Raw genomic sequence first — 24,995 nt, 5'->3', positions numbered from 1 at the left:
ACACAGAGTTGACCTGCATTACATTTAGATGAAAAATCATTATAAAAACTCGGATATATAGATCGCAAAGCTTCACGAGATAGTAGTTCTTTCCCACACTAAAGCCGTTAAGTTCGGAAAATTGTTCTGTGACATACATACAGCACGTCTGATACATTTATACAGACAATTTGACAATTTATAAAGACAATTTGACAAGACAGAATACAAAACAAAATATACAACAAAATGTCCCTCACCCCAACCACCCCCACACATACACTAGATAATAAAGTGTAGTTATGCATACTGCGACAGTCCAACTGGAGAGAAAGTGCATGGTGCTATTTAAAGTGCTGTCCTGCAGGTAACTTCTTATTCATCAGTGTAATGCTAGTTGGAATGAATGACTTACTGCCTCGATTTGTTTGGAAAGAAGGTAGCCTAAACCTCCTCCCTGATGGCAACACCTCACATGCCTGGTGTAGGGGATGTGACATATCCTTATAGATTGCTTGACCTTTCTTCAACACCCTTCTTTCACAGGTAATAGCCATACTGTATAGTTTTTTCCCCGCAACCTTGCTGGCCAAGTTGACTATCTTGCTCAGTCTGTTTTTGCTGGTCACTGACAGAGAGAAATACCGGGCAACAAAACAAAAACGTAGCATGCTCTCCACAAATGAGTGATAAAAAAGCAACATCATATCTCTATCCACTCTAAATTGTCTTAGTCTCCGCATAAAATGCAGCCTCTGCAGCCCCTTTTTATAGATGGTGTCAGTATTACTGTTCCACTGCAACTTATTATCTATTATTGCGCCTAAGTACTTGTACTCGGCTACAATCGCAACATCCTCTCCATGTATAACCAAACACTGGTGAAGCTGGCTCCCAGTTCTGTAATCTAGTATTATTTCCTTTGTTTTCTTTATATTTAGAAGAAGACAGCTGGACCTACACCAGTCTGCGAATTGATCCACCCAGGCCCTGTAGTTGGTCTCATCACTATTCTGTATTAACCCCTGCTCAGATGTATTACTTCTACACTCGTTAGTGTAAAGAGTGAACAATACTGGTGAGATGACACTGCCTTGTGGGGATCCTGTATTGGTCATAATCGGGGAGGACACAGCTTCATTTACCCTAACACACTGTGTTCTCTCCGTCAGAAAGGACTCAACCCACCTAATTATATTAGGATTTACCCCTAACTGCCCTAGCCTCTCCATCATAATGTGGGGCCTGATGGTGTTAAAGGCGGAAGAAAAATCTATAAAGAGAACCCGTCGTTTGGGCTTATCCAGATGGCAATAGATATTATGGAGCATATACAGAAGAGCATCATCTGTGCTCCGCTTGTTTCTATAGGCAAACTGTAAAGGGTCGATATTACATTGCACATCATTAAGAATATGTCTCAGAACGATTCTTTCTAAGCTCTTCATCACGATTGATGTTAGGGCGACTGGACGATAATCATTTAAATCGGCTGGTCTTGCTACTTTAGGTACTGGTACTATGAGTGAAGACTTCCAGGCTTTAGGAATGTAGTGTGTATCTAATGACTTTTGAAAAAGCTGGCAGAAAATTAGGCTAAGTTGTTCACTACATTTCTGCAAGACCCTTCCACTTATTTGATCAGTGAAGACTTATAATCTCATCTTTTTAATGTTGTTTTTAGTATTATTATTTTTTATTATTAATATTCATAATGAGATGTATTATGTATCTTTTATACTTTTTATATACATTCATAATCATTTGTAATAATTGTGTTTTATGAATCATACTGTTCACATACTGTTTTGAATGCATATGTGAGAGAGAGAGACTTTGGGAGATTTTGAGTGTGTGTCTGGAATGCAGTGTTTTTTCTACCTAGCATAGTATATACATCCTGGGCCCTATCTTGCACCCAGCGCAATAGAGCATCACAGTCCCGCCCACAGCCCGAGAGAGCTCTGGTGCCGGAAGTAAATTTCCCATTCATTTCTCCCATTGACTTTTGGAAAAATCTGTATCTAAAGAGTTTTAGAGCATGTCTGAGGATAACCAGCTACGGCTGAACTCATAAGCATACAACATAGAATTTCGAGTGAAAAAACGAAGAGAAAATCCAAAAAAAGGCAAAGGTACAAGACTGTGTACATATTTTCATTTCCGAGCGAAGGAACTACTCATCCCATAAACCACCGCGCCTCACTGAAGTCGACTGAAGCCAACCGCGAAAGAGCCTTTTGAGTGAATTTTATATAGTGAATGTGTAGTTAATAGCAGTTATTTCAATAGTAATCGTGTAAATAAAAATAATAGTGTTTTATATAGGTATTGTGTATTGAATTTTATATTTATCATCGTGTATTTTATATTGTGTGCGTGTGTGAAAGCGGTTAACGATAACGTTAGCAACATGGTGCAGTGCTTTGTACCTGACTGCAAATCACCGCTCAGTCGTCAACACATGTGTGTTCAGTCAGTGTGTAGTTTGTGTGTTTATTTCAAAGCCCTTTATGACACAGGACACTCTGCTGACAGGACAGGTTGAGGTCCATGCTCATTTTCATGAAGTTATAGTTCATTCTTAATTGTAATAACATTTAATGTATTTTCTTAATATCCACAACGAGTGTAAATTAAAAAGTGATGGTCAGCAAACCAGAAAGTGCACAGCGCCACCGGTCTGATGCATGGACCGCTGCATGGTCTGCTCTTGGACCGTCATATTCAGTTTATTAACTTGCCATGAATTATTACACAAATGTTCAGTAAATGCATGAAGAGGTAACGTATGCCTAGGTTAAATATTGTTTTGACAGCGGCATCATAAAATGCTTGATATGACTCATACCATATGAAGGCTACAGTAGCCTATCTAAAGTGAACGATAAGTAAGGGATAATGTAAAGCGAGGCGGTTGTTATAGCGAATACAACTCCCGAAAGGCTAACGTTAATTAACGTTATGAGCCCGACGCAAAGCGGAGGGGTCTTGAATCAGCCTGTATTCGCTATAACAACCAACTCGCTTTACATTATCCCGCTTATTACATGGCTACCTACCAAATAAATCAATAATTTGACACAAAATATTAATTAAAAAAGGAATGTATTGATTTAAAAACTATTTATATGGCTTCCGCTAAAGAAAACAGTCCGTTCCGTCTCTTCTGTTAGAATCCTGCTTCCATGGCAACGCTCTGTTTTTTCCACGGACCTTCGCGGGGTTTACACGATTTCCACCAATCAGATGCATCACTGTGGGATTGTGGGATTGTTTAGGATTGTGGGTAATGAAGTACTTATCCAAGACATCGCGAATAAAAGGCATTTATCTCAAAACAAGGTTAGTGCCCCATGAACTTTTGGCGTTTATATGAGCATATACAATCGCTTAGTACAGCCGTTGCTGGTTTTAAGTCTACCATGTATGGTTACGTTTTTATGGCTTATACCCCAAATGTCTATGGAGAAATTGTATTGAATTTTTACTTCCGGCACCGGCTGTGGGCGGGACTGTGATGCTCTATTGACTTTGTACACCGACGCATGTATCATTCCTATTCTGCACCCGCGCACAGCGGACTCTTCCCTCCATAGACGCACGTCGGTAAATTAGGGAATGAACTTGCGCTCGCGGGGGCGGTTCAGCGCAAAGAGGAGGCGTGTTCCGGCGCAAAACTTCCCTGGTGCTATTTTCCAGTTTTAGAAAGCAATTGCGCCATTGACCAGGAAAAAAACAGTCTAAAGACAGTGGCGCGTTGCGTTGCGTGTTAGTGATATGGTATTTTAAGGGCGCGTGTTTGGCCATAATGTAGTGTGTTAACGCGCATCCACTTTGATTCTCTAATAATTATAAACAGACGCAGCAGTTTTCATTTTTGCAAATCATACATTATTACAAGGAAAAATATTGTTATAGGGAAATCATTGTTGTGTCCGTGAAGATGTGAAAAAGATCTATCTAGATTTTTTTTTTTTTATCTAGATTAGGCTACACATTTACCCAAATTATTATACGCCTGTTTAACCGAAGCTAATGTGTGTGTGTTTCTCCATCATCCCCAATGTCACTTCTCTGTGTTTTACGGCCCTGACGAGAACGTCGGTCTCCTCGGCTGTGAACCGCTCCTGGCGTGCGCCGGCAAACCCGCCATTATAACAGCAATCCACCGTTATAATAGCAATCCGCCGTTATAATAGCGATCCGCCGTTATAATAGCAATCCGCCGTTATAATAGCAATCCGCCGTTATAATAGCAATCCGCCGTTATAATAGCAATCCGCCGTTATAATAGCGATCCGCCGTTATAATAGCAATCCGCCGTTATAATAGCGATCCGCCGTTATAATAGCAATCCGCCGTTATAATAGCAATCCGCCGTTATAATAGCGATCCGCCGTTATAATAGCGATCCGCCGTTATAATAGCGATCCGCCGTTATAATATCGATCCGCCGTTATAATTGCAATCCGCCGTTATAATAGCAATCCGCCGTTATAATAGCAATCCGCCGTTATAATAGCAATCCGCCGTTATAATAGCAATCCACCGTTATAATAGCAATCCGCCGTTATAATAGCAATCTGCCGTTATAATAGCAATCCACCGTTATAATAGCAATCCGCCGTTATAATAGCGATCCGCCGTTATAATAGCAATCCGCCGCTATAATAGCGATCCGCCGTTATAATAGCAATCCGCCGTTATAATAGCAATCCACCGTTATAATAGCAATCCGCCGTTATAATAGCGATCCGCCGTTATAATAGCAATCCGCCGTTATAATAGCGATCCGCCGTTATAATAGCGATCCGCCGTTATAATAGCAATCCGCCGTTATAATAGCGATCCGCCGTTATAATAGCAATCCGCCGTTATAATAGCGATCCGCCGTTATAATAGCAATCCGCCGTTATATTAGCAATCCACCGTTATAATAGCGATCCGCCGTTATAATAGCAATCCACCGTTATAATAGCAATCCGCCGTTATAATAGCGATCCGCCGTTATAATAGCGATCCGCCGTTATAATAGCAATCCGCCGTTATAATAGCAATCCGCCGTTATAATAGCGATCCGCCGTTATAATAGCGATCCGCCGTTATAATAGCAATCCGCCGTTATAATAGCGATCCGCCGTTATAATATCGATCCGCCGTTATAATTGCAATCCGCCGTTATAATAGCAATCCGCCGTTATAATAGCGATCCGCCGTTATAATAGCGATCCGCCGTTATAATAGCAATCCGCCGTTATAATAGCAATCCGCCGTTATAATTGCAATCCGCCGTTATAATAGCGATCCGCCGTTATAATAGCGATCCGCCGTTATAATTGCAATCCGCCGTTATAATAGCGATCCGCCGTTATAATAGCAATCCACCGTTATAATAGCAATCCGCCGTTATAATAGCAATCCGCCGTTATAATAGCAATCCGCCGTTATAATAGCGATCCGCCGTTATAATAGCGATCCGCCGTTATAATAGCGATCCGCCGTTATAATTGCAATCCGCCGTTATAATAGCGATCCGCCGTTATAATATCGATCCGCCGTTATAATTGCAATCCGCCGTTATAATAGCGATCCGCCGTTATAATAGCAATCCGCCGTTATAATAGCAATCCGCCGTTATAATAGCAATCCTCCGTTATAATAGCAATCCTCCGTTATAATAGCGATCCGCCGTTATAATAGCGATCCGCCGTTATAATAGCGATCCGCCGTTATAATTGCAATCCGCCGTTATAATAGCGATCCGCCGTTATAATATCGATCCGCCGTTATAATTGCAATCCGCCGTTATAATTGCAATCCGCCGTTATAATAGCAATCCGCCGTTATAATAGCAATCCGCCGTTATAATAGCAATCCGCCGTTATAATAGCAATCCGCCGTTATAATAGCAATCCACCGTTATAATAGCAATCCGCCGTTATAATAGCGATCCGCCGTTATAATAGCAATCCGCCGTTATAATAGCAATCCGCCGTTATAATAGCGATCCGCCGTTATAATAGCAATCCGCCGTTATAATAGCGATCCGCCGTTATAATATCGATCCGCCGTTATAATTGCAATCCGCCGTTATAATAGCGATCCGCCGTTATAATAGCAATCCGCCGTTATAATAGCAATCCGCCGTTATAATAGCAATCCGCCGTTATAATAGCAATCCTCCGTTATAATAGCAATCCTCCGTTATAATAGCGATCCGCCGTTATAATAGCGATCCGCCGTTATAATAGCGATCCGCCGTTATAATTGCAATCCGCCGTTATAATAGCGATCCGCCGTTATAATATCGATCCGCCGTTATAATTGCAATCCGCCGTTATAATTGCAATCCGCCGTTATAATAGCAATCCGCCGTTATAATAGCAATCCGCCGTTATAATAGCAATCCGCCGTTATAATAGCAATCCGCCGTTATAATAGCAATCCACCGTTATAATAGCAATCCGCCGTTATAATAGCGATCCGCCGTTATAATAGCAATCCGCCGTTATAATAGCAATCCGCCGTTATAATAGCGATCCGCCGTTATAATAGCAATCCGCCGTTATAATAGCGATCCGCCGTTATAATAGCAATCCGCCGTTATAATAGCAATCCACCGTTATAATAGCAATCCGCCGTTATAATAGCGATCCGCCGTTATAATAGCAATCCGCCGTTATAATAGCGATCCGCCGTTATAATAGCAATCCGCCGTTATAATAGCAATCCACCGTTATAATAGCGATCCGCCGTTATAATAGCAATCCGCCGTTATAATAGCGATCCGCCGTTATAATAGCGATCCGCCGTTATAATAGCAATCCACCGTTATAATAGCGATCCGCCGTTATAATAGCGATCCGCCGTTATAATAGCGATCCGCCGTTATAATAGCAATCCACCGTTATAATAGCGATCCGCCGTTATAATAGCGATCCGCCGTTATAATAGCAATCCGCCGTTATAATAGCGATCCGCCGTTATAATAGCGATCCGCCGTTATAATAGCGATCCGCCGTTATAATAGCAATCCGCCGTTATAATAGCGATCCGCCGTTATAATAGCGATCCGCCGTTATAATAGCAATCCACCGTTATAATAGCGATCCGCCGTTATAATAGCGATCCGCCGTTATAATAGCAATCCGCCGTTATAATAGCGATCCGCCGTTATAATAGCAATCCGCCGTTATAATAGCAATCCACCGTTATAATAGCAATCCGCCGTTATAATAGCGATCCGCCGTTATAATAGCAATCCGCCGTTATAATAGCAATTCACCGTTATAATAGCGATCCGCCCTTATAATAGCGATCCGCCGTTATAATAGCAATCCGCCGTTATAATAGCAATCCGCCGTTATAATAGCAATCCGCCGTTATAATAGCGATCCGCCGTTATAATAGCGATCCGCCGTTATAATAGCAATTCACCGTTATAATAGCAATCCGCCGTTATAATAGCGATCCGCCGTTATAATAGCGATCCGCCGTTATAATAGCGATCCGCCGTTATAATAGCAATCCGCCGTTATAATAGAGATCCGCCGTTATAATAGCAATCCGCCGTTATAATAGCGATCCGCCGTTATAATAGCAATCCGCCGTTATAATAGCAATCCGCCGTTATAATAGCAATCCGCCGTTATAATAGCAATCCGCCGTTATAATAGCAATCCGCCGTTATAATAGCGATCCGCCGTTATAATAGCAATCCGCCGTTATAATAGCAATCCGCCGTTATAATAGCAATCCGCCGTTATAATAGCAATCCGCCGTTATAATAGCGATCCGCCGTTATAATAGCAATCCGCCGTTATAATAGCGATCCGCCGTTATAATAGCAATCCGCCGTTATAATAGCAATCCGCCGTTATAATAGCAATCCGCCGTTATAATAGCAATCCGCCGTTATAATAGCGATCCGCCGTTATAATAGCGATCCGCCGTTATAATAGCAATCCGCCGTTATAATAGCAATCCGCCGTTATTATAGCAATCCGCCGTTATAATAGCAATCCGCCGTTATAATAGCGGTCCGCCGTTATAATAGCAATCCGCCGTTATAATAGCAATCCGCCGTTATAATAGCAATCCGCCGTTATAATAGCAATCCACCGTTATAATAGCAATCCGCCGTTATAATAGCGATCCGCCGTTATAATAGCGATCCGCCGTTATAATAGCAATCCGCCGTTATAATAGCGATCCACCGTTATAATAGCAATCCGCCGTTATAATAGCGATCCGCCGTTATAATAGCGATCCGCCGTTATAATAGCGATCCGCCGTTATAATAGCGATCCGCCGTTATAATAGCGATCCGCCCTTATAATAGCGATCCGCCCTTATAATAGCGATCCGCCGTTATAATAGCGATCCGCCGTTATAATAGCGATCCGCCCTTATAATAGCGATCCGCCGTTATAATAGCGATCCGCCGTTATAATAGCAATCCGCCGTTATAATAGCGATCCGCCCTTATAATAGCGATCCGCCGTTATAATAGCAATCCGCCGTTATAATAGCGATCCGCCCTTATAATAGCGATCCGCCGTTATAATAGCGATCCGCCGTTATAATAGCGATCCGCCCTTATAATAGCGATCCGCCGTTATAATAGCGATCCGCCGTTATAATAGCAATCCGCCGTTATAATAGCAATCCGCCGTTATAATAGCGATCCGCCCTTATAATAGCGATCCGCCGTTATAATAGCGATCCGCCGTTATAATAGCGATCCGCCCTTATAATAGCGATCCGCCGTTATAATAGCAATCCGCCGTTATAATAGCAATCCGCCGTTATAATAGCGATCCGCCCTTATAATAGCGATCCGCCGTTATAATAGCGATCCGCCGTTATAATAGCAATCCGCCGTTATAATAGCGATCCGCCCTTATAATAGCGATCCGCCGTTATAATAGCAATCCGCCGTTATAATAGCAATCCGCCGTTATAATAGCGATCCGCCCTTATAATAGCGATCCGCCGTTATAATAGCGATCCGCCGTTATAATAGCGATCCGCCCTTATAATAGCGATCCGCCGTTATAATAGCAATCCGCCGTTATAATAGCAATCCGCCGTTATAATAGCGATCCGCCCTTATAATAGCGATCCGCCGTTATAATAGCGATCCGCCCTTATAATAGCGATCCGCCCTTATAATAGCGATCCGCCGTTATAATAGCGATCCGCCGTTATAATAGCAATCCGCCGTTATAATAGCAATCCGCCGTTATAATAGCGATCCGCCCTTATAATAGCGATCCGCCGTTATAATAGCGATCCGCCGTTATAATAGCAATCCGCCGTTATAATAGCAATCCGCCGTTATAATAGCAATCCGCCGTTATAATAGCGATCCGCCCTTATAATAGCGATCCGCCGTTATAATAGCGATCCGCCGTTATAATAGCAATCCGCCGTTATAATAGCGATCCGCCGTTATAATAGCAATCCGCCGTTATAATAGCGATCCGCCGTTATAATAGCGATCCGCCCTTATAATAGCGATCCGCCGTTATAATAGCGATCCGCCGTTATAATAGCGATCCGCCGTTATAATAGCAATCCGCCGTTATAATAGCAATCCGCCGTTATAATAGCAATCCGCCGTTATAATAGCGATCCGCCGTTAAAATAGCGATCCGCCGTTATAATAGCAATCCGCCGTTATAATAGCAATCCGCCGTTATAATAGCAATCCGCCGTTATAATAGCGATCCGCCGTTATAATAGCGATCCGCCGTTATAATAGCAATCCGCCGTTATAATAGCAATCCGCCGTTATAATAGCAATCCGCCGTTATAATAGCAATCCGCCGTTATAATAGCGATCCGCCGTTATAATAGCGATCCGCCGTTATAATAGCAATCCGCCGTTATAATAGCGATCCGCCGTTATAATAGCGATCCGCCGTTATAATAGCAATCCGCCGTTATAATAGCGATCCGCCGTTATAATAGCAATCCGCCGTGGAACAAGCGCACCGGCTCTTAAAGGGAATGTGAGAGGACGCTCTGATTGGTTTATTTCACGTTACGCCCAAACCACACCTATGAGTAATGGAGCGACTTCAGACCAACACATTTTACATTTGCGTCGGGCGCAAGAGTCGTTTATCCCGCCGGTATAATAGCGTCAGCGCCCGGGATCTGCCCACAGAGTTACTTGCGTTTCAGAACGTTACAATAGGGGCCCCTATGAAACCACATGTTTCAGCCTATATGAACTGAAGCTCTTTGTTTTGGCAAAGAGAGAGAAATGACTGAGATGCATGAAGATCTTTTGCTGATCCGCTCTCTCCCTTATGTCTTATATAAAATGGTAAAATAAATTAGATATCTTGGCAAAATCACTGGTGTCTGTTTCCATGAAATCAATTAACAAGGGGAAGCAAGATTTTTAAATCTACAATCAGGGCCTGGTGCTTTTTTGAAATCAATTTTATTAAAAACTCTACGCACCTCATCTGCTGTAATAGTTGGAGGAGCACCATACTGTAGCTGCTGTCTAATGGCATCACGCTCCAGGAGAAAGTCGGATGTTTCGAACCGTGCGTAAAAACCATTCAGTTCATTTGCAAATGCTTGATCATCTCCATTTGTATCTATGTGCCTTTTCTTCTCTTCCTTCCCTATCATTACACATCCCTAACCATGCAGGTTTCAGGTTATTGCCCCTCATTTCCACCTCAATCTGCCGTTTATATTTCTGTTTACAGTCATTTGTTATCTGTCTAATCTCTTTCTGAACTGCTTTCATTTTAAGCATGTCTCCCTGTTCAAAAGCTCTCCTTTTTCTGTGCAGCGCAACTTTTAATTCTTTATTTACCCAAGGTTTGTCATTTGGAAATACCCTAAACGTTTTTTCTGGGATTATACAGTCCACACAGAACCGAATATAGTCAGTCACCACTAAAGTCAACTCTTCCAAGTTCTTACTAGTATTCACGAAAATGTCCCACACAGTACAGTCAAAACAGCCTCTAAGGCGCTCAACAGACTCGTCAGGACGATAGACAAAAGCTGCGTAACACGCATCTTGACTTTGTTGGCTCGCTTCTGACTTAGCAATCACACTTTCCCAACGTGTAGTTCGGGGCTTATGTGATGAAAAACACTTACATATCAACCATAAAACAAACAAACATTTCAGACGTGCTGTAGGAACTTGTCACCACAGTGCAGCGCCGGAAGATTTTGATTTGCTGAATCTGCTCTGTTCGAGGGATAAGATCATGAGTGTGTGTTGTGGGCCGCTGGATGCTGAGATCACTGGGAAAGAGGAAAGCAGAGGCGATCACCTCAGCAGATCCTGAGCGTCTGAATGCAGATCTTCTCCTCTTGGTAGTACATGCTCTTGGAAGCAGGACTGTACAGAAATGTTTGGGTCAGTGGGCCGACAAGAGAGAGAGCTAAAAGCAAGAGATCTGTATACAGTATGATTAATATTTCACTATTTTAATGTTGAATTGTTTCTATAGGGATGCAGGAACTCTAGAAGGCCTTGAGACTGAGAATAAATATTGAGGATGAGATAGAAGGAAGAGGAAGACACAGAAGAGAACATTAAATAGAGAGTGGCCAGAAACTGAAAGAAAATTGAGTGATTAATAATCAATAAGATCAAAAAGATCTGGCACATCTGGCACACATCCGGGCCACGTCTGGCACACATCTGGGTCACATCTGGCACACATCCGGGTCACATCTGGCACACATCTGGGTCACATCTGGCACACATCTGGGTCACATCTGGCACACATCCGGCACACATCTGGCACACATTTGGCACACATCCGGCACACATCTGGCACACATCCAGCCCACATCTGGCACACATCTGGCACACATGGACTCCACACGCCCCAGTAATGTGGATTATTATTCTGTGTTAATAATAATAACTAGAAGATGAGTGGTGCTTAAGAAGAAGAAGCAGCAGAAGAAGAAGAAAAAAAATAGAATATATTAGTTATGTTCTTATTTTCTTATTATTATTAATAGGCTACTTATTATTATTTACTTTACAGTCAGACAAGTCTACATTTTTCTACAAATATGTCTATATTTACAACAACCAACATTTGGGACACATCTAAGTACATGCCCCATCTATCTCCGCCATACTCCACACGCTAGCGCTTCTTCTACACCAGAACGCATCTGAGCGTTCACTGTCACGCGGCAGTGGTAACACGGTTACGATGTTGCTAACCAAGTTTCATCTCATCTCGTCGTGAATCTTTAGTGTAAACTCGTTATCCATGTTATATTTCATCTGCAGCAACATGTGAACTTTTATAAAAATATGAATTCCACAATAGTAAAAAACATTCATTTGGCCATTCATTATTAAATGTGTTAATATGCAGAAGTCATGAATGATTCACAGATGAGCTACTTTTTTCTTCTTCTTTCCAAAGGTAGAAAAAAATTGTATCATAAATGAAATGAAATGTGAAGTGTGTATATGAGGATTTAACTGTGATTGACAGGCCGGTTTACAGTGACACCCTGACAGTCTTCCTCCGAGTGCTTTACTGGTGTAGTGATCTCTGACTGGGCATCGACTGAGCCTTTTTCTACAGACACACGCTTATCTAGGTTTTTTTTTTATTTTTTTGTTTGAAAAGTCAAAATTGAATGAAAACTTCCACTTCCAATGAAAACATTTTTATTTATTTTTTACATTATAAATTCTACATTTTCAATTACTAACTTTACAATATTTTGTAAATATAAATACTGAGTATTACTTGGTTACTGTCACCGACAGAAAACCCAAGCTAACACAACTGAACATCGACGAGAGCGGACAGAGAATGACACATGAACAAACAAAGGGAACTGATTAATGAACAGCAGGTGAACTGAATACAACGAGCAAAGGAACAAACTGGACACTAGTCACAGGGAGACACAATGAAACAGAACGTACAGTTAAAGTCTTATTTTACAACCCCATTTACAGAAAAGTTGGGACATTTTGTCAAATGCAATAAAATCAATTATATGTGATTGGTCAGTTCTCTATAAATTTCCCAGTGAGGGATTAATAAAGTAAATAAAATAAAATAAAATCTTTAACCTTTATTTAACTGGAAAATGTACAAAGAAAATATTTCATATTTCAAATATCATGTTTCCACTGAGCAACTTGAGTGTATTTTGTAAATATAAACATGATGTCTGCAACACACTCCAAACTAATTGGGACAGAGGTCAGAAGATTATAGAATATATATTTTATTGCATTTTATAAAATGTCCCAACTTTTCTGGAAAGCGGGTTGTAATTCACGTCTCAAAAGCATTCTATAACTTCTTCTGTTAATAATGTGTGTGGATTCTGGACCACACGGGTATCAGCAGAACTTCAGATCTCCAGCGTTTGCTCCTCTGATGGCAGCGTATGTCACTTTATCATCAGACTGAACCTGAGCGACACACACACACACACACACACACACACACAGGCATTTTTACAACACACCGTATTGCCAAATGTTTCTAAGAATCAGATTTAGCATTGCTATTTTAAACACCGCAGTTTCGACATGTCGACTGCCACTGATGATGTCAGTGTTATGTAGAAATATATTTCCAGCTATTGTTAGGAGCAGTTAAAAGAAAGGCCTGATTATCTGTTAGCTCTCTCACACACACACACACACACACACACACACACACACACGAAAATGACCAGATTCCTTTACTCACGTTGTGTGTTTCCGTAAACTTGTTCCTGGAAATAGTGACCTCAGCATACGCCACATCATCTGTGTTCTCCTAAACATCAATAGAAAAATGTGATGTGTAGGCAATAGTGTAACACATTTTTGATTAGTTTTATTTAATTTAATAAATATGCTGTATATATTTCATAACTATTGTTCGGTTAAATTAGTGTATAGCTAAGATAATGTTGATTCTTGTGATCAGCTGTGGGTCAGATGTGTGTATGAAGCTGTGATCATTAGTGTTGTTCACTAACATGGACATCAGCAGCCGGAGGGGTCACCGGGGTCAATCTGCCGATCGCTGCCTTATCTGCCCCTTAACAGAATATTAACATTAGAACAATTCTTCAATCATTTACAATAAAATATTTCCACAGTAAAATTAAAAAGAAATGAGGTTGGTAAGTTTCTTAAAGTCTCTTTCATTCACCAGGGCTGTATTTATTTGATCGAAAATACAGTAAAAACAGTGATATTGTGAAATATTATTCCAATGTAACACGGTAAAAAAATATTTTCATTATTTGTTATCACAACTTTTTATCTTTTGTCAAATCAACTTCGACAACTAATGTGGTGAAGATTACATACTATTTTGAGTTTCTGTTTATGAAACTACTCGGTAACTAACGTAACCTCGGTTCCCTGTGATAGGGAACGAGTATTGCGTAGCTATATGTATATTAACACAACGCAGATAACACACCGCTACATATACGCAGTGGAGAAACTCATTTCGTCAGATTTATTGAAGCTTAAAATGTAAAGCGCATTGCAGCTGCACAGCTAAACAGTGAGAGACTGGCCATCCATAGGTTGTGCTGCAGCAACTGCACATCCAATGGCGAAGGCGCTTCTGACGCATGCGCCAATCAGCAAACAGCGCGCCAGCATTCGTCAGAGCCCGCCATCGGGGCGTGGCAGAGCCTATAAAATGAGCCCGATTCGGCATTATAGCAGGTTTAAATCGACTGAAGCGACAAACGCCATGTTACTATAGTGCGGCAGGCTACGCAATACTCGTTCCCTATCTCAGGGAACTGAGGTTACGATAATAATCAAGTAGTTCCCTTTCGAACTGTCAATTCGTATTGCGTAGCTATACGCAGTGGGTACGCAATGTAAAATGCCGCACCATAAGTAACTGGCCGAACATGAAACTCAGGACCCCTGAGTTCACGAAGCAAGCCAGAATACCATATATATGTGTATGCATAATGCGACGGACACCGTCCGGTCTAAATCAGATATATAATGATGCCACTGGGCACATACCCCCAATAACTTATCAATAGACCAGAACCCTCCGGTCTAATACATGCATACGGGGACCAAAACAGCCAAAGCTGGTTCATGGTAAGAGATTGTGTGCTTATGAACAGTGACTTAATATATTGATAAGACCAGACTAGTCGAGTCTTAATCATACAGAAAGGACCTTCACTTGCAAGGAAGGAACCTCCAAGTTGTAAAACTTCACAAAAGTGGAGGGCGAAGACCAGCCGGGCACTGCACTAATGTCCTGAATGGGAAACCCACAGGACCGAGCCCATGACGAGGCCATACCTCTAGTGCAGGGGTGGGGAACGTTGGTCCTGGAGGGCCACTCTCTTGCAGAGTTTAGTTCCAACCCTAATCAAACACACCTGAACAAGCTAATCAATGTCTTCAGGATCACTAAGGCTACAATCAGGTAAGTTTTTTCAGGGTTGGAGCTAAACTTTGCAGGACAATGGCTCTCCTGGACCAACGTTCCCCACCCCTGCTGTAGTGGAATGGGCTCTAGTGCCTATAGGACAATCCTGGCCCACAGAGGCGTATGCCAGTGATATGGCATCCACTATCCATTTGGATAGTCTCTGCTTTGTGACAAGAGCCCCTTTGGACCGGCCACCGAAGCAGACAAAGAGCTGTTCTGACTGCCTATATGACGCGGAGCGCTCCAAATAGACCTTCAGAGCCCTGACAGGGCAGAGTAAATTAACTTCCCCATCGGAAGGGGGAAGAGCCAACAATGAAATCACTTGTGCACTAAACGGTGTAGAGAGCACTTTGGGCACATAGCTATGCTTGGATTTTAGAGTGACCTCACCTATACCAAACTCCAAACAGGAGGGGCTCATAGAGAGCGCCTGCAAATCTTCCACTCACTTAATAGACGCCAGTGCCAACAGGAGGGCGGTCATTAGTGAAAGTGGTTTGAGGTCACCCGACTGAAGTGGTTCAAATGGCGGACCCTTCAGGGCCCTAAGGACCGTGGAGAGGTCCCACAGCGGTACAGAGGAAGGTCTGGGAGGATTCATCCTCCTAGCTCCCTTCAGAAACTGCACAATCCATCACGTGACACACGCTGCTTCTCACCGAAGTCTCGAGAACCGCCCTGAAACTTGCGGGATCTGCGAGCGAACTGGAGTGAGTAGCCTCGCTTTATAGTGTTTATAACCCAACTCGACACACTGGGAATGGCTTGCCAGGCCAGGGCCTTTGTGGCTAGGGTTTGACACATGTTTAGGGACGGGCCACCTAACACAGGGGGACCGGACACCTTTATGTTGTGATTTGTGCACATAATGAGTGTTTGTTTGACTGATAAGGCATGCGCCTTGTGCAAAGTCATAGATACAACTGGGAGGGGACCACCTAGTGTAGGGAGACTGGGGACCCATGTGTTGTGTGTTTGAAACATACTCCTTTTGTGCTTTATTGGGGTCACGTGCCCGTTTGCTGCAATACAAAATTATCCAGCCGCCTGAGCTGAACAGGGAGCTGCGAGAATGGTGGGTTTCTTTGAGGGTGGTCCGGCTAGAGCGAGACACGCACCCTGTCTTTTCACCCCGATGCTAGGAGGATTTCGGCGGTCTAGGGTCCGACGCACTGGTGGATCGGGAGCCCTGGCGCCGAGGCTGTGGGCAGCGCTTAGCTGGCCGCGAGTGGCGGTGGGTATCAGCCGCAGGGTGGGACGGAGGGACCTGCTTCGCTGGCTTCTTAGGCAGAGGCGAGGCCGAGGCTTTGGGCCTACTGGATGCGGAGCTGGAACGCTTCGGCAGGAAGTGTCTCATGGCCTGAGGTGACCTCTGGATGGACCTCAGGAAAGAACGGAGCAGGTCTGTGGTGAGGGGCCTGCTGGCGCCCCGTCAAAAACCAGCCGTCCAGCCGACTGCGAGGAGGTTCCTCGGGCGGGGCCCACTCGAGGCCGAGGTCCGACACAGCCGCGGTAAGGATCCTGAGCATCTCCGCATCCGAATTGGTGCTAGCTGGGATTCTAGCGCTCGACTCGGACAGGTGGGGGTCGACAGAGCCCTGCCAATCCTCCTCAGAAGCCGCGATGGAGAGGATGTCCTTGTGCTCCTCGTCCGTCGCACCGAACGAAACCAGGCCCGCCACGTGGGTGGGTGCTGGTCCGTCTGTGAGAACAGGACGGGTGAAGGTGTCAGGGCAGGAGAAAGTGAGGCACGCGGAGACGTGGCCGGCGTGGGCTCACTAATCTCCATGCTCTCGGGATGTCGCTCGCTGCGGCGCTTCTTCCTCGGGAGAAGCAGTGCGGGAAACGGCAGAGTGGCGGGTGCGGCGTCGCCATCTTTCGCGAGAGCTAGCCATGACCACAACACTCTCGCAGAGAGAGCAGCCGTCAGCAGAGAGCGTGGCTTCAGCGTGGGTAGGCCCCAGGCACGAAACGCACTCCGAGTGCCCGTCGCCTTTGCATCAACGCTCGTTCGGCTCTCTTGAAGAACTGTATAACGGAACAGTTTAGTTGAAAAGGATATGTGATGGTCGCCGGATGGCCACAGGAGAACGACGACAGGGGAAGCAACTTCGATGAGAAGAGCGCAGTCCACTGTAAAATGGCTCGTTCTAGCGGAAGAGGGCCTGATTCAACGGCGAAGCTTAACATTTATCCGGGGGACACAGAGACGGAGTTTGTTGCTGAAGATGAGAAAACCTGCTATAATGGCGAATTCGGGCTCGTTTTATAGGCTCTGCCACGCCCTGTTGGCGCCTTCGCCATTGGATGTGCAGTTGCTGCAGCGCAGCCAATGGGTGAACCAGTCTCTCACTGTCTAGCTGTGCAGCTGCAATGCGCTTTACATTTTAAGCTTCAATAAATCTGAGAAAATTAGTTTGTCCACTGCGTATAGCTACGAAATACAGAAAGTATTCTGGAAAGTATTCATTTTCTTAAAAGAAAATAGTGGCATAAGCAGTAAACTGGCGAATTCTAATTGTCTCATTACTCTGCATTTTACAAATATTTGGGATGTGAAAGATACAATATTTTTTGACATATACGTGAAAATATGTATGGAAATGACTTGAGGACAGATTTTAACTAAACTTCTGTGATAATGCGTTTTTTAGGGATGATGTCACTACACACACTATTTTATCTGTAAATGGCCAATTGGATGGAAACCGGCTGGAGACAGCAAATTTTGCAATCTTTTTTTAACGCATATTCACTTTGTCGATAAGAAAACAGCACAAAAAGTGGATGGAAACTTGTCATGACTGAAACCTCACCAGCTCTTTTTTTACAGATGAACCAAAGAGCAAGAAGAGCAATAAGAGCAAGAACAGCAAGAACAGCAAGAAGAGCCGCTACAGCAGGAATCACTGCAGGAGAGAGCACACCTGCACACGGAGAACAGTCAAACACTGGACACACACTCACACACATTTTATAAACTATCCCTGCCACATTTCACAGAATTACTGTGTGATTCTTCTTTCATGCTCTCACGGCGATAAACCAAAGAAGTCATTGTGTGTCGTTTGAGGTGGAAGAGAAAGCTACATGAGTCAAATGTTATTCAATTCTGTGAATATGAAAATATTATTCTTATATAGGTATTTATGTTGACTATCAGTCAGCAGCAATAATCCTGTACTGTGAAGTAAAAACTGAAGTGAGATTGAGCACCTTGAGCTGTATCTTCTGTTGCTGGAGTCGAGGTTGTGTCAGTGTGTCAGGACACGTGACCAGTGCCGTGTGTTAAGAGGAAGAACAGCAGTAGTTAGTTTACACACACCATATACTGTAGTAAACTCAGCCGACACACACTTCTGCTGTTGAAAGGGTTATTTGTTTATTAGATTTGTTCAAGTTGTGTTGCTGAAAGCCATCTGCACATTATGACACAAGTGCTGATGTTGTCCACTTTGGCTGTTATTGTGGAGGATTTCAAAATTTAGGAAGGATAACTTAAAGGATCAATTGAGGTTAAGATATCATGTTGACAGTGGGCAAAAACTTTTATTCTAACTAGAAATTTTTTTCCCAAATGTATTTTTTGAATTGCATAGAAGTCTATAACGTATTAGTTTTCTTACCCAAGTACGTGACCGTATATCTGACTGAGGTCTGGACGTCTTCTCCTTTAGTAATCTCACATCTCCACTGTGTGTTGTTGTCTTCATCGAGGAGTGTTGTAGTCAGAGAACTGTTGCAGTGTTCAGGAGAGAATGAGATCTGATATCTGGAGTCTGACTGCAGATTCACATCAGTCTTATTCTTCCAGACCAGCTCAAATCCCTCTTCATTGAAGAGACGAACACAACTATATCCATCATGATCATACAACTGACAGGAGAGAGAGAACGAGCGTCCAGGTGTAATCTCAGTGTGTGTGGATGATGGAGAAACTGGAACAGAAATCACACAGACATTTATTTCAGTAAACGTGAGTTTAAAGAGACAATTATGTTATTTTATCAATAATGAACAGAAACACTGACCATGAAGAACATGCAGATAAACATTGTCATCATATATCTGTGTATTCAGTTTCCTGCAGGTGTAATGTCCACGATCTTCAGTTGTGGCTTTATAGATGTTCAGAGAACAGTCAGACCCCAGACTCAGTCTCTCATGTCTCTCTGTGTCTTTCCTCTTCATCCCTTCTTCAAATAACACAACTGTCCCTGAACTCCTTTCTCCATTATATATCCATGTAGTTGATGTGCAGTCACTATGAAGATTCTCACAGGGCAGACTGACGTTCTCACCATCACTGCTGAACACATGGAGATGTGTGATCTCTCCACTGGTGCCTGAGACAGAGTCGATATGAGTTTATATAGGGCTTTATATTAAATATTTATATAATCAGTGATTTAAAACGATTCACACTCACTATTTTGGCATAATCTATTTCCCTATATTCTACATATATAGCCTACTGATATGAAGTACATTTTCTGAGCTGTCTTTTATTTCTTCTGATTTAAATTTAAATGTATAATACAGTATGAACTGAACACACACTATCACACTACATAGAATGTTAGTAAGAATATAATGATTTTTTTTAACTTCTGCTTTACATTTGATTCCAACTAATTAGACTAAACAATATCTTAAAACCCCAGAGAAACTTGTTGTCACTTTCACGGATGTTGTCTACAGGTCCGCTTACCTGTGAGCAGCGAGCAGAGAATCATCAGTCCCAGCATGTCTATATGACACTTGTCATCCATCGGTCTCTGTCAGTCTTCCTCTGAGTCTTCCTTCCTGGGTTGCTATATACCACTGACTTCTTAAATAGATATAAAGCTATGCCATGTGACCATGTGGTGAAAAGCCACCAAAATACTGGCTATCTAGAGTTAGTGCAGTGGTTGATAAAGTTTCCTAGAATGCTGTTAGTTTTTATCTAATGTGTGGTTTATTTATTCTCCTGTGCTCCTGAGTAATAAATAATAGACTTATTCTAGTATCATTTCCCATCTGTGTGTGTGTTGCTTACCACTCAGCGTGACTGAACACGAACCCTGAAAACGTGGAAATAAGAAGAAAGGTGGACTTGCCGTTCAGGTCTTCTCCTCTTAGAACAAGGGTGCCTTCCCTCGAGGACCACACAATGGATTTCTCAGATCTGGCGTGCCTTGATGAGCGGTACAAGACAATCCTTCGAGTAGAAGGTCCTCGGAGAGCTTTGAGCATTTGTGGAGTGGGTGCTGGTCAATTGTGGATCCCTTAGCACAGTCTGATAGGTGGCGCTGTTCTGAGGCGACAAGCAGCTTTAGCTCGTGTCCGTGTTATTGTGTTTTAAACGTCTTTTAGGGTTTTAATTTCCCTTTGTGGCGTGCTGTTTAATGTTATCTGAACATTGCTGAATATCTGAGGGATGGAAGTCACTTTTTACGCCCTATTTTTAGTGATTGTTTTAAACTTCGTTTGGAGCGACCAGCAGGACACATTCCGATACACCGGCAAATTCCTATTGGGATTACAATGGTGCTATCCTGCCGTGACGGACTTCAATATCAATTCACTGGCTGGGAATTTGCCTCTGGAATTACTTATTGGTAGAAACATTAACTTTACAAAACAAGGCCAAACCAGGAAGCGGGGGAAAAGGGGTGGTGTGAAACAGCGAACCAGGAAGCTTTTGAGCAGGAATCGCATCCCCTTGCCTTCGGTCATACTGGCTAATGTGCGGTCCCTCAGGAATAAGATTGAGGAATTACGGGCAAATGTTTTGCATCTGCGGGACTACAGGGATGCGTGTCTTGTGGCTTTCACAGAGACTTGGCTCACTGAGTCGGATTCGGACTCGGCACTGGATATCAGCGGCTTTGGAGCCCCTCTGCGCCTGGATCGGGACAGTGAGGTGACACATAAAATGCTGGGTGGAGGGGTCTGTCTGTACATAAATCGGAGATGGTGTAGCAATGTTACTGTGAGAGAGCGGATTTGTCACTCTGACAAAGAGAGAGTTTCCCCAGTTTTTGTGACTGTGGCTTATATCCACCCCAAAGCTGATGCCAAGTCCGCCGCGGACATTGTTTTTAAAACCATAAACAAACTTCAGTCTATCTCCCCTGCTGCTTTATTTTATTCTCGGCGATTTTAACCATTGTAACTTAAAGAAAACACTGAACAGCTTTTATCAGTATGTAAAATGCCCCACACGTCGTAACAAAACTCTTGGTCTGTGCTACGGCTCCATTAAAGGCGCATATACGTCCAAGGCGGGGCCAGCGCTGGGTACCTCTGACCACAACTCTGTCCACCTCTTACCCGCCTACACCTCAGTGTTGAGGAGGGAGAAACCGGTCAGAAAACAGGTGAAGGTCATTCTATTATTGTGCCTATAGCCAAGTGCAGCTCCCCAAAATCCTTGAATGATTTTATACCTGTAGCCTTGACCTCATTGGTTATGAAAAGCTTTGAGAAAATTATCAAAGAGGCTGTCTTACTGCAGGTTGGAGATCAGTTAGATCCACTGCAGTTTGCATACAGGTCTGGCAGGGGCGTGGAGGATGCTGTGATCACACTTCTGCACTTTATTTTTAGCCATCTGGATAGAGCAAAGACTCATGTCAGACTTTTATTTGTTGATTTTACTTCTGCTTTTAACACCATTCAGCCCCTTCTGCTCGCTGAGAGACTGATTGCGGATTTTAACCTTGATTTGAATTTGGTGGGCTGGTTATTGGATTTTTTAACCGATAGATCCCAGCACGTGAGGGCAAACAGCACCCTATCTGAAGTCACTTTTACGTCCACTGGTTCCCCCCAAGGTTGCTGTCTGTCTCCTCTCCTGTACATCCTGTACACAAACCAGTGTCGCAGTTTGTACCAAGATAGATACATACTTAAGTTTGCTGATGATTCTGTTATTGTAAGCCTGCTATCAGGGAATGAGCGGGACCATGGGCCAGTCCTCAGTGACTTTGTAGAGTGGTGTGATAGTTCCTTTTTACAGCTGAATGTATCTAAAACCAAGGATATGGTCATTGACTTTCGCAGGACACCACCTCCCCCTACAGTCACAGTTATTAAGGGCACGGACATTGAGCCCGTGGAGACATATAAATATCTTGGAGTCATTTTAGACAACAAACTGTGTTTTGAACCGTTGGTTGACGCGGTCTCAAAGAAAATCCAACAAAGAATGTACTTCCTTAGGAAAATGAATACTTTTAAAGTCCCTGTAAAGTCAAAATTAAGTATGTGTTCTGAGTTTGTCATATCACAGAAAAATGTGTTATTAGCCACCCAGCCAAATTTGAATGATAAAAAAAGCCGGCAAGTACATAAAATAAGCTATCAAAATCTTGAAAAAATGAGCAGTGGTCTCTGCTCTCAAACGCTGGGGGCGTGTCCGCCGGCTGCGCTGAAACCTGTCTGACTGACATCCAACTTCTCGAGTGACTTTATGCATGAAAGACTCGGTCTCTTTTGTGGTCGGAAGGGACTGCTTTCTGAACAGATAATAGTTTAAATTACTTGGCTAAGGAATCATATTGATCATATAAATAAACAAAAAAAATCACGTTAGAGGGTTGCAGAATTTAGTACGTAGGCTACTGTGGACTAGGCTACCTACTATAATTATAACATAAGCACACAAGGCAGCCCAATTGGTGGGCACGCACTGCCGATGATGGCACCAGGTGTCGGCGCGACGGGAGGATGAAGGCCGAGGCGGGAGATAGTCGGTTCGGCCCCATTCACCAGTAACAGCGGATTATCAGAGCATCCCAGTTGTCTCCGACGAAAGTTTATAAAACTATCCCGTGTAAAATGATCACTACAGAGGCGGGTTTTGGTGGTGATCCTCAGCTCTCCATCAAGGTGGCTCTTCACAAAATTAATCCACCTCTTCTTGATGTGATAGTTTTTAGGAAATTTAAATAAGCACACCGATCTGTTTCGTACATGATCGCATCCAGGTAGTACGCATTTCCGTGACGAAGGCATAGCTAACTAGCAAACTAGGCTGTAGTTATAATAGTACTGACAGTAACTCGCGATTGAGCGCCAAACTGATGCGAATGTGCTCTATATTGTTTGGGAGCGGCCAGCCTCAGGGGCTCCAGTGCGTCATCAAGTAGGGGCGTGTCCAGGAGCTCAGGGGCTCCAGTGCGTCAGAGCCCCCGTTTTAGCCCCGCCCAAAAAATCCGGAAAATAGCAATGGTGAAAAACTGTTTAACGGTCTAACTCCACAATTCAGTATTTTCGCAGTTCATAGTCTTTGTAATATGTTTTAGCAATACATTTCTAACATTTATAATGTGTTTAGAATTTTTTTTTAGAATTGCCTTTACAGGGACTTTAATGTTTCTTCAGACATGATGACTCTGTTTTATCGTGCTTTTATTGAATCGGTTTTATCTTTCTGCATTGCTGCTTGGTTTGGAAGCCTCTCCCTGACAAATAAAAACAGACTTCGTAGTCTGGTTAAAGTGGCGAGCAAGATTTCCAGGAGAAGTCAGGCTCAACTAGGGGAGTTATACATAAAACAGGTCCAGAGGAAAGTAAGAGCTATAGCTCATTCCCAGGATCATCCCCTTAGAACAGAGTTTGAGCTTTTGCCTCTGAGCGGCGGTACCGAGTTACTAGCTGCAGAACAAAGAGGATGTACATCTTTTATTCCGTCAGCTGTGAGGCACCTTAATGGCACTTAGCACTTTATATTAACTTGCACAACTTGCATTTTTGCACTTGATTGTGTCCTGTACTTTATTTATTTATTTATTATACATTATGTACATTGGGCGTTAATGTGAATTCCTTCCCTGCTTGTTAGTTTTGTTGGTGAGTGTTCTTGTATGTTTATGTGTTTTATGTGGAGCATTTGCTGCAAATCCAATTTCCCCTTGTGGGACAATAAAGGTACTTTGACTTTGACTTTGACTCAGCAGATGAGGAAAAACAACAGATCCCAGCCAACCATCAGCCACGGCCATCACAGGTTACCAGCCAGAACAACAGAGGGTTGTTAACAGAACTGCTATTTCTACCAAAGAGACTCAGGAGAATTATTGAATGAAATAAATTTATTTTGAGAAAGATTACAGACGGAATAATGTAGACGCTCGACAAGCTCCGTCTCAGTTCCTTGGCGTGGGCTCTGTCCTCCGTCTGGGTCTGCGAGTTAACCGGTAGGTCCTGCCTGATGGTCTGGGCTGGGCGGAGCCTACCTGGTGGTGGTGGGGAGGATGGGAGAAAACTTTTCTACGACACCTACAGCAACGAAAGGGGAAGGTAAGGTCAATCTTTTATATTTGATTTTGAACTGTGATTGGTGACGCAAAATGACCTATTAGTAACGTGGCATTAGAGTCTCTCTGGTAGAACTTAGCTGACGCTTCCATTGTAGTGGAAGGTATATCACTGGCAACCAGTGGTGTAGTCTAGTTTTTTGTAGTGAGTATACTGTGACCCCCCCCCCCACTGCTGGCAACTGTATGGTACTTTGTCTACTCTTTAAACAGCATTATGGTAAAAATGGAATACTATGGCAACAGCTTT

At 43.2% G+C, this 24,995-nt stretch overlaps 1 protein-coding gene and 1 long non-coding RNA gene across 2 annotated transcripts; both read right to left on the bottom strand.

The window, feature by feature from the left end:
- Nucleotides 1–13,267: 13,267 nt before the first annotated feature.
- LOC307008383 lies at nt 13,268–18,316 on the bottom strand. The gene is made up of 4 exons (XR_013799804.1): nt 18,254–18,316; nt 13,990–14,051; nt 13,716–13,784; nt 13,268–13,432 (listed from the first exon to the last, which is right to left on the bottom strand). It is a non-coding gene; the product is annotated as an uncharacterized lncRNA (long non-coding RNA).
- Nucleotides 18,317–18,789: 473 nt separating this feature from the next.
- Nucleotides 18,790–19,761, bottom strand: LOC307008462 (uncharacterized protein). Its single transcript, XM_079631254.1, has 2 exons — nt 19,469–19,761; nt 18,790–19,375 (listed from the first exon to the last, which is right to left on the bottom strand). The coding sequence occupies exons 1-2, from the start codon at nt 19,626–19,628 to the stop codon at nt 19,041–19,043; spliced, it is 495 nt and encodes a 164-aa protein (XP_079487380.1). The 5' UTR covers nt 19,629–19,761; the 3' UTR covers nt 18,790–19,040.
- Between the last annotated feature and the right edge of the window lie 5,234 nt (nt 19,762–24,995).

This window comes from Phoxinus phoxinus, assembly GCF_949152265.1.
Source record: "Phoxinus phoxinus genome assembly, chromosome: 12".
NCBI lineage: Eukaryota > Metazoa > Chordata > Actinopteri > Cypriniformes > Leuciscidae > Phoxinus > Phoxinus phoxinus.
This window is presented reverse-complemented; position numbering and strand designations above follow the sequence as displayed.

What these genes read in the sequence shown, in the direction of transcription:
- LOC307008462 (XM_079631254.1), bottom strand. Translation starts at nt 19,628, where the DNA reads ATGAAGAGGAAAGACACAGAGAGACATGAGAGACTGAGTCTGGGGTCT. An exon ending in TTATCTGCATGTTCTTCATG is followed by an intron (nt 19,376 to 19,468) that starts GTCAGTGTTTCT and finishes TTTCTGTTCCAG; the next exon opens with TTTCTCCATCATCCACACAC.